The sequence below is a fragment of the Diplotaxodon limnothrissa genome, linkage group LG5 (assembly GCF_057381915.1).
Source record: "Diplotaxodon limnothrissa isolate DT_005_m linkage group LG5, D_limnothrissa_male_GT1.1, whole genome shotgun sequence".
Taxonomy (NCBI): domain Eukaryota; kingdom Metazoa; phylum Chordata; class Actinopteri; order Cichliformes; family Cichlidae; genus Diplotaxodon; species Diplotaxodon limnothrissa.
Genome location: NC_140600.1, coordinates 37,217,564 through 37,227,961, shown reverse-complemented (window position 1 = coordinate 37,227,961; position 10,398 = coordinate 37,217,564). Strand labels below are relative to the sequence as shown.

Genomic DNA, 10,398 nt, shown 5'->3' with positions numbered 1-10,398 from the left:
AAAACAGGTTGAAAAACAACAAATCAGACACAGAAAAATAGACAGCTGGTCAGTCATTCAGACAGACAGTTATACAGGAGGGACATGCTTCATCATACGCCGACAGAAAGTCAAGACAGCCATTATGCTTATACTGAAGAGCCCGTCGCTCAGTCGCTGACAGCAGTATATAATGCCACGCAGACAGAAACAATTCAGCAGGCCAACACACTGATCTCTGCACAAACTTGCAAGACAGGCAAGTAAACACTGTGCATCCCAGATCAGCTCATTTTAAAGGTGGCACAATCAGGCAAGCGGCAGCTGGGACTGGCCATCAGGGAGAAATGTGGGGCCGCGCTGCCCCAATATATCCATGCAACATTAATATTTCAAAATTGTTTTTCTGGGAATTTATAGTCTGGCTAGCTCGGGTTGTTGCCCTCCATCACACACAGTCACCTAAATGTAGCAGTGGAGGTTTGAGATTTTTGTGTAAGATAATGATTGTTTAGCAGTCACAAAAAGGAGACAATGGCATACATTAGTGTTAGACAGTGTCTGTCTGTCTGTCTATCTATCTATTAAAATGCAAGTTGATTCCATCCATGTTAATAAATCCTGCATTACAGCCAAACAAACTAAGAACAAACTATATGAAGATGTCATATAGGAGGAAGTATCACACAAGACTTGTGCTAAAATTCCCTGCAATCTATGTGTTGATTAGTGTATAACATATCTCCTCAACTAACGTCAAAAACAAAAGCAGTCAAAGCAACGGGGGACGTTTTTTCAAACTGACTGATTTGTCCAACTAATGAGTCAAAAATATTCAATTTGCTGTCGCATATAACAAAGAAAGGGGAAAAACAACTTTGGAAACTTAAAAAAGAGACGTTACGCTTAAAAATCAGTCCAGTATAAATAAATATCCAACAAAAGCATCCTGTTTGACGAACAGAGCGTCAGATAGTGTCAGCAGTCACCTCTCGGTGTAAACACTGACTGGACAACATAATCTACATGCAGTTGTGGTCAGTGCGGTTTCCAATAAAGGAGAAGCAGCTGTGCGCCGTGACGCCCGCGCGAAAACAGGGAGAGAAAGACAGAGGGGGTGGGGGGAGGAGAAGGAGAGATAGGGCGCGCGACAGATCTCATCTCTCAAAATCAGCCAGTTAGTATCACAAAACACAAGAAGCGCAGGTGATCTTCAAACGTTCCGCTGTTTGCCTCCACCTTCCAAACTGACTTTCGCACCAAACTTCCGTCAGACGTCCAGCATGAGCGGAGGCAAACACCATGGATGTGCCACATGAGGCGGACCGGAGAAACTGAAACCACCGCTCAAAGTTTGTCTGTAGAAATCACTGTGACTCCGACTAAACAAACAAACAACTTTATCCGTGTTTTTCTCAAAAACATCACTTGTCGCCTGCCACTTGGGATTGCTTGGATTCCGCGGTGTGTCTTTATATGTTCAGCTGGGGAGACGCGTAGCTTTTCGGCGTGGTCCGCTAAAAGGAAGGTGACATGCAGGTTCTCAGCTGGACCATAGTTCTCCTGAGCCAGTGGATCCTACGGAAGGTGAGTTAACTGTCATATCGAGAAAAGGGAATTAAATGTGTGTTGGTCCACGGAGATTTGGATGATTTCGTAGAGAATCGTCTTCCTTCTTCCTTTAGAGGTTTAGTTTCCTAGAGATCACTCACCTGAGAAAATGATGCAGGCAATAACCTTTTACTATTTCCTCGTAAGAAATCGCATTTTAACTGCGTAAATCCTCCAATTAGTCTAACTTGGCTTAAAGTTATATCTTCAAAACACCAGTTTAACCACGAAACAGACAACAACACGCCTGTTTGGAGGCTTAATTTTGCTTTATTTGACTGCAGAAAGGGTATGGTGACTTTTGCCCGTCTCCAAAAGGCGCAGATTTCTGCTGTCTGAGCATTTCCCCTATTAAGAAGCCCCCTCCTTATCTAGTTATCTATTTGTGCTCTTAGCAACTTCCTCTAATTTTCCTTCTGAAGTTAAACGCGCCCGTGGCTTCTTTTATTATCTCGTCATCGCTATGGCAAAGAGTTTGTGCGCCTAGTTTGGCTGCTTCAGCTGCTGCTGTGTGTGGATGAATATGCGCGTGCACGCACACGCGTGCTCAGTCGGCTGTGCACATTATATTAGAGTTTCTTCTTTTTTATTCTTTACACTGACTGTAATAATGCACAGACTTCCACACATGACAGAGTACAATACAGTACAACAGAATACAATAGAAGGCTGGCTGTCCCAGCAGATACACAGCATCTGTGCTCAGTGTGTCTTTGGCCTTAGCTAAATAAAAGAGAATAAAAACATGACCTTTCACCATATTCTTCCTCTTCTCCCTTTTCCGTACCTGTGACTCCTTCATCTTCCTCTTCATCTTTGCTCAATTTAGTTTTTCTCCAGTTTAGATCTCTTTATCACTATAATACGCCGTTTAATGTGTCTGCAAATAGAGTTTTGGGGGTTTTTTTAAAATAAAAAACTGTGAAACTGTTTAATAATTCTTGAATTTTGACAAAACATTTTAATTTGCTTTTTTTTTTTTTAAAGTGAAGACTGTGAAGTCTTATTAACAAGCAAATGCTGCTTGATTTAAGTGACAAAGTGTATGAAAAGATGGCAGCTGGGCGAAAAACCTTGAGTTCCAACAGATTTGCCTCGTGGCCGACAAAAACCAATATTCTCTCCAAGCAAAAAAACAAAAAGTGACTCAAAAATGACTTGTCTGTTTTGCAATTTTTTTAAAGACTTTTTGCTGCTGGCAGATTGGGGTTAGGTTGTATTGTGACAGGTAAAAGCCCCTGCACTTTTTTTGAAGATTGAATGCAAATCATTTCACCTGCCAAGTAGGACCGCTAAGGCTCATCGTGAGAGTGCCACTAGATTCAAGTATTAGGATTGACTTGGTAATAGATTGAATCAACCATGCTTTTCTGTAATGTGCCATTTGAAATTGTTGCGATAGAGATGAAGGAGGACAGAATCTTGTTTGTTTTCACCAACTATGCCGTGTAGATGATACAGTGATTTGGCTGGCATAATATGACAAGTTGCCTCCTTGGGAGCACTATTAGGTTGAGGGATTAAGGAGTGACGAGCTAAAGGAGGCAGTGAAGAAGTGAAGGCAGGTGAAAAATTGGGTAAACAGCGAGGAGGCATGAGGGAAAAGACAAGTCAGCAGAAGGAAAGAGAGGGCTACGCTAACCACACCTCTAACTTAATTTGACCACCTTTAATGGTCTATTAGAGTAACTTAAAGGGCTGTTTAAGTACACGTGTAAGTGCATAAGTGAGTTTGCAAGGGAAGACGGGGAGACAGAGCGAGAGAGAATCGGAATTCTCGCAGGATACCTTAAACTCATTTTATGGTTTTTGACAGCATTTAAAATGTAAAACCTATTTTGTAGATCATTTCCATAATATCTTTAAAATGAATTTGCTTTAATGTATTTGAATGGGTGGTTTTCATATTCATGCAAAAAAAGAAGAAGAGAGAAACCTAATAAAACAGTTGCACTTCCTTCATAATATGTCCTCTGCTGCGATATTATAATTTTTTCCACCTTGTGCTTTGAAATGATAGCTACAGTAACAGTACTACAAAAGAAGGAAAGACGTGTGAAAAGCTTCTTTGCTGTTTTATGCTCCCTGTAGAAACAATAGCATTAGCCAGCATCTCAGCCTGACAAAATCCTCTTATCTCCCCCCATAAAACAACTAGCTATATACCCCAGGGATATTTCAGAAACTGAGTTGCTTTAATTTCATTATATATAGTCCTACTTCCTTTGCAATCATGTCTCATGTATTCTGCATAGCTTTGCGTTTCCATAGTCTCCGTAAACGTGTGTGAGAAATGCAGCCGAGTATGTTTCCATGCCTCAAGTGCGTGCCTACATATTATTCACTTATTCGCGCCATTGTGGGGGAAAAAATCTGGGCTATCAGAAACAGCAGGATCAGATGATTTTCCATCAGGGATTAAAGCAGGTGGTTGGTGGTTTCCTTCCCACTTGCTGTCTTTTTGCCCATCCTTCTGGCTGTCTGCGGATCATGTGAACTGTCAAGCAGACAGGAGCCACCACTGGCCTGTAATCTGCACAAATTATACTCTCCATTTACAAAGCGATTAGATATGTAATCTGATAAAACATGATGACTGAAGCAATCACATTACTGCTGTATGTTTTGCCTCTGAAATTATTCCCTGAGATCAAAGAATTAACCTACAAAAATAGCACAGATTCATACTGTATTTTAATTTTTTTTAATTTCAGTTCTAAGACAGTTTGCTTAAGGTCAACCAATGATCCATTTTATTTAATTTGATTTCTCCTTTTTCGACAGCACCATGCCCCATTTTTGACAAACCATTACTTGTGAAATGAGTCATCCCTTGCTTGATGCAGTGAACACCTCAGGCTTTGTATTAGCCTTAAGGAGAGGGAATTTAAATGTGCGAAGATTGATGTAAAATAAAACATTACATAGATTCTGCTTTGCATAAAACCACAATCATCATTGTTTAGTTGTTGGAGTGCACGTAAGACAGTAAATGCAAGCTTGATTGTATTTTGATCATTGAATTATTGCACTGTTTTTAAAATTTTGCAGAGGTAAAGTTGGGTACTAACAACCTTAAAATCCCACTAGTGTTATGAAAACTCTAGATGATCCACTTATAACAAATGGAGGCAAGCAGCAGGCAGAAAATCACTATAATGGTGCCAAAATTTAATTACAAACAAAGTGTACAACCCTCTGTTTGGCAGACAGCTCAGATACATGTGGAGTTGCAAGAAAGGAAGCATGGTATTATTTTTAAGATGCATGGAAAGAGAAAGCCAGAACATGCTGCAGATTCTGGAAAGAGCTGCTGCTCTTCTCACGGCTGAACAGGCCTTTGCGGGTGTTTGCTTCTTTCCCTGTCAGAGCTTTCAGTTTCTGTTTGACATGCAGATAGAAAAGATGACCCTGGGTCAGGCTTTCAGTTACCTTTCATGCACTGTGAATTTATTTTTCCAAAGTTTTATGTAGTTTAATCCAATTTTCTTTATATAATGCAAAAATTATAACAACAGCTACCTCGACGTGCTTGCAACCTTTGAAGCCAAAGCATAACACAATCTTTAATATAATATTCAACTCTCAATGCTGATAATTATTAGTTATAGGGAAATGGATGCAAACTGCATTTCGTTGCCTTGTACCTGTGACATGTGCAATGACAATAAAGTTGAATTCTATTCTATTCTATTCTATTCTATATGTTCAGTTGCTTAAGTAAGAGTTGTGATACTGACAACAGTCATGCATGCATGTAATGAGCTTCAAATAAAGTATTCACTAAAAGTGCTCATAAAAACGAAAAAGGATCCCAATCTTTTTTATATTATTCTACTAGATTATTGTTGCGCATGCATTAGTATTTAAGCAGGATTTTACTTTTGGCCAAACCAGTTTAATCTATACAATCAGTTAGTTTAATCAGTATCAGTTAATCCTATCTTTATTAACTGATCAGTTGTAGCCTCCAACTTTAAAGTAACTACAGCTGTAAGTTATTTATAATCAAGCAAGTTGCAAAAAATGGAAATACTACAGTGCAAGTGAATCACAGAACAGCCCTGAAGTGAAAATACTCAGTTATATATCACTATCACAAGGGTTTATTTTCATGTAATTCTGATTTTACTTCACAATTTCTATTTTTGTGTTGCTTCATGTAATGGTAGTGTCATCACAGCTGGTGAATTTGCATTCAAACTTTGTAATACAAGATTTCTAAGACTTAATTAATTTTGCTGGTTCTATATTTTCTGCCAGTTTTAATTCTGAGGATAAAAGTATGGTCATGCTGCTAGTAGTTGATGCTATTTCTAAACGCTCAAAGTTACCCAAGAATAAAAACACCAGGGGGAACTGATCCAGGTGAATTTCCTTAAATTCATATATACAACAAAAGCACGGGTCTTAAAAAGCCCAGGTTTTGTGTAAGTGTGAAAAAATCTAGTATGGAAGCTGTTGTTGATGTATATTGGGCTGTAACTGGCACGTCAGCTCATTTCCTTACTTCATTCTGCCAGTCTGAAGCAGAACATGCAAACAGACTTTTTCAGTTGAAGAGAAATATCAGGGAAGCAAAATTCAGGGTTCCCTTAAAGTTCTAAAAACTATTTTTAAATAAATTTTAAATATGAATATTTTGCATGTGTCAGTCCTCTTTTACATGTCCTGTTTTACACCTACTTAAAACCAAACTATATTTGTGTTACTTTGTGAATTAAACACATTTTCAAAATTCACAGTTTTTTTTAATAGTTATTAAACTCTCACTCTGATTGACACCATCATAGTACAATCTGTTCAACGATCAGTAACAAGGTAAAAAGGTTTAGTCATTAAGAGTGAAAAACTGTGAATACGTTGGAGTGCTATTTGAATGAAACGTGAAACAATTTTCCTTTTTGTTTAGTTGTTGCTCATTTTTTCTATTGTAGGTGAAACATTTAAAAAATTTTGCCTCATCATTATCAGTAAAATGATCAGTACCATGCAGTCGTGTATCACTTTACTGCATTGATGGTGCTAATTCTGTTAGCACTGTTAGCTTTTCTCTGCAGAAAAGAGAGAGGAAGAAAATAATATAGCATGTAGGTATTGGTAATTAAATACAAATAAAGCTAAACTTTAATTATTAATAAAGTGGAACACATTTTCAGTCATATTTTAACAAATTGATAAGTTAATAAATAAAAAAACAATTAAAAACACATAAAATGAGCTGAAAAATGTACATTTTATATGCTGCATCTTGAACCAAATGCTGGCGTATTAGGCTGACCGGTTTCCTTAAAGCTAAAAATACCAGCAAAGTGAAAATCCAGAACCCATCACCTGAAATATTTGAACGTTTATAAGACTAATTCATGCTGATGCAGTGACGTTAGTTGGGCTGTTTGTGTGTTCTTGTATCAAATTGAGGGCTTGTGCAACAACTGCACGTGTAAACTCGCTAAAATCATCGGTTCACCCTTTTAACAGTACCATCCCCTGTAAAGGATCAGATGAAATTTAACTTAACTCTTAGTGTTTATTCCATGTCTGCTGTTTTCTATAAATATTCCAGAAAAACAAAATTTTAATTAAATTAACTAGGACAAGCTACTTATAGTAAGAAACAAAAGCAGTTTTGCATGAAATAAGCCAGTATCTCTGTTGAATTTTGCAAACTAGCCCGCAGCTGTCAGAGGAGTCTTGCTTTGGTTTAGACTGACTGGGCTGTGAGTGCCAGATGGTGGGCTTTCACATTACTGCAAATAACACTGGCAATCGGTTGAAGCTTTTATGTTGGAAAAAAACACATGGAAATCAGAGCGGCAGAAGCAGACAACTTGAATAAATTCCCCTTTTCGTGTCTCGTCTGGTCTCTATTGGTGCTTCAGGAAGCTCAAGTTAATAGAAAATGGTAAACACAATGTCTTTTGTTTGGTAACAGTTTAAAGCATCATGGGAGATATGGCAAAATGTGTTTTCATTGGTTTAATGTTTGGTGATTCATCTTTACTGGCTCAATGAAACATATCTTACTGTGTTCCTGTGTCAATCTGAATTCAGCAAATGAGAGTTTAATAACTGAAAAAGGCTTTAGTGCTGCTGATTGCATGTACAGTTTTCTCTTTCATAAAACACTAATGGGGAGTTTGGGGAGTTTATTCACTAATGATTCACATCATTCTTTTGTATATAACATCATAATCTGCAAATTAACACAGTTGTTAAAAATACTGTCCTTAAATTATAGAAACTGTGTTGTAGGGTGTATTTATGTAAAACACACACACACACACACACGACCATTCAGTTACTAGTAAAAAAACATGAAGTTAAAATAGGTTGAAAAATGAAAATTAATAAAATGTTATTTATATTGCATATTTAAGGGAAAAATAGCAAAAATACTTTAAAACAAAGCTTAATAAGATGAGTTTTAGTTGGTTTTTAAATAGGCTGTCATTTTAAAATAAAATGCTATAGAGATGATTTTTGCTACCTCATAAATTTAATAGACACAGCAGGACACAAGCGGTTTTAATGTGTCAAATTACAAGTTCAGTGCAGTACATATACTTTACATATAGGTTAGACTGGCGCATCCATTGATTCAGAGTGGTATGTGTACTTGCATTCTAACTATATCCAAAATGAAGGTTGACATATAACATGGATTAGAGTAGCAAAGGCATTCCTTTATTCATTCAGACCCTGGTGAGACAAACACACAGCAAGCCAGTAAGTGTTCCAACCAACATGTCACAGTGTAAGCTTTAAAATTAGCACAAAACATCCCTGACCTGTTGCTGGAAAAGTGAGTTCTTGAGCTTCAGTGAAAACGCGGCCAAACAGAGAGAGGCAGAACACTGGGCTGCACATCAGACCATGCGACCCAGGTTTCACTGCCAGGATAATCTGGAAAAGAAGGCCTGTGGACAGCTGCTGCCTTAGCCTCAAGAGGGTCTCACGTCTCCCGGCCCAAGCTACCGTCCAGCCTCCGATGCTGATCTTTGTGTAACTGCCAGCTTGAGTGGTGGAGGATGTGGCAATAATGGAGATAGCTAGAGGTTTTTGGTATGAAACTGTGTTTCTTGTTCTATTTTCTGTCATTATCATTTTTGTTTTCTCACAGCCTTTTATAGTGGCTCAAAGTTTGTTTGGTCTGTATCTCTCGAGTGAAGGTGAGAAGGATCAGGGCAGAGCGGGCAAAGCACATATGGAGGTCCGGGTCAAGATAACCACACCTGAACTGTCTTGAACTGATCTCTAGGCACACTGCAGAACACATACTCACACAGCATTTTAATGCATCCCCGCCTATCTCAATGGAAGGTCTACCATTATTACAATAGTACTGTGTATGACTCACCAAGTCATATAGAGCAACAGTGGAAAATTGCTCCTCCAGAGGAGTTTGTTGGTAGCTTAGAAAAAAGGGGGTGGGGGGTGGGGGTTCTGAGGAGCTGATAACATCAATTTGAAAATATGCCTCGTAATCTGTTGGCTGTAAATATGTGCGACACAGACGTGCGTGCAAAGAATGGACCTGCGATAAAATGAATTATCCCCAAACACTCGCATTTACAGCTGAGAGATGAAATTAAGGAATGCAGGGAATAAGGCTTCGTGATTGTTCCGTGTTGTCATCACCAACGTGGGCTTACACAAAGCTTATTTATCACACAGCAATTACCACTGAGGTGTTACAGCTATGATGGCAGGGAGGAGAAAATGAACACTTAGCTGACGCCGATAAAGGGACACTACAGCTGGGTGTGTCGTGACCCTGTAACGCATCTGCCAAGAGGGCAGACATCCATCACTGCGTGGTGTCCTGACCAGAGGAGAAGGGCAGCTGGAACTCCATCACTTTATCCATCACCTCCTTTTTTTCTAATGGCAACTTTAATTCAGAGTGAGACCCAAACGTTTGAGTGCATTCTTTTAAATATTCAGGTTGATTTATTTAGGAGTTGCTTTTTTTTCTGGTGCACTTTAAACATGCTGTCTGGTCAGGTATATATTCTAATTATTTCGCAGTTTAAAACATCTCCCAGTTTTATGACGGGTTATAAAGACAAAGTCTTTGTTTGTCTTGCTTGTTTTTAGCCATGCTAGCAGTCAATCCACCACTTTGCTGCAAACTAAAATATCTCAGCAACTATTAGATGGATTGCTATGACATTTCGTACAGACATTTGTGGTCCCGATAGGATGTATCTTAAAGACTTTGTTGATCCCCTGACCTTTCTTTAAGCATTGTCATGAGGCTGACATTTTCCTTTTTAATGCAATATCTCAACTATAGGATGGATTACCATGAAAGACACACACTAATATCATTATAAAGATGAAATATTATCACTTTGGTGACTATATAACGTCCTTTAAAGCTCCACATCAGGTCAATAAGTTATTTTGATCAACGCTTTGAATTATGACCAGGTGAAACTAGTCCCAACTGTGTCTTGTATTTATAGTGAGAAAAAGCATGTTGCTAATATTCTAACATGGAAATAGTCAATATTTTAGCTTTGAAGCATCATAATCTTATTGTTGTATTTTATAAGTTAAACCCATAGATACAAAAGATGGATTTAAATCGGAAACGTTCTTTTTAATGGTCAGCAGGGGGCGACTCTACTGGTTGCAAAAAGATGCTTGGTTGTAAAGAAAGCTACAGGAAAACGACCCTTAGTTCTTTCAGTCAATGACCTCACTAAACGCTTTGCTGATGAGTTTATTAGTGATTGATGCATATTTTTGTTTGTTTGCTGTAATGTATTCTGCTGTTGTTTTTCCTGAATCTCCGCTGGG

At 38.3% G+C, this 10,398-nt stretch overlaps 1 protein-coding gene across 1 annotated transcript in view; it reads left to right on the top strand.

Annotated features, from left to right (window-relative positions):
* The first annotated feature begins 1,512 nt into the window (after nucleotides 1-1,512).
* Nucleotides 1,513-10,398, top strand: part of nxph4 (neurexophilin 4) — a 47,921-nt gene continuing 39,035 nt past the window's right edge. The window contains exon 1 of the mRNA XM_085354694.1: nucleotides 1,513-1,566. Coding sequence (XP_085210820.1) covers nucleotides 1,513-1,566 — 54 coding nt within the window. The remainder of the gene's footprint in view (nucleotides 1,567-10,398) is intronic.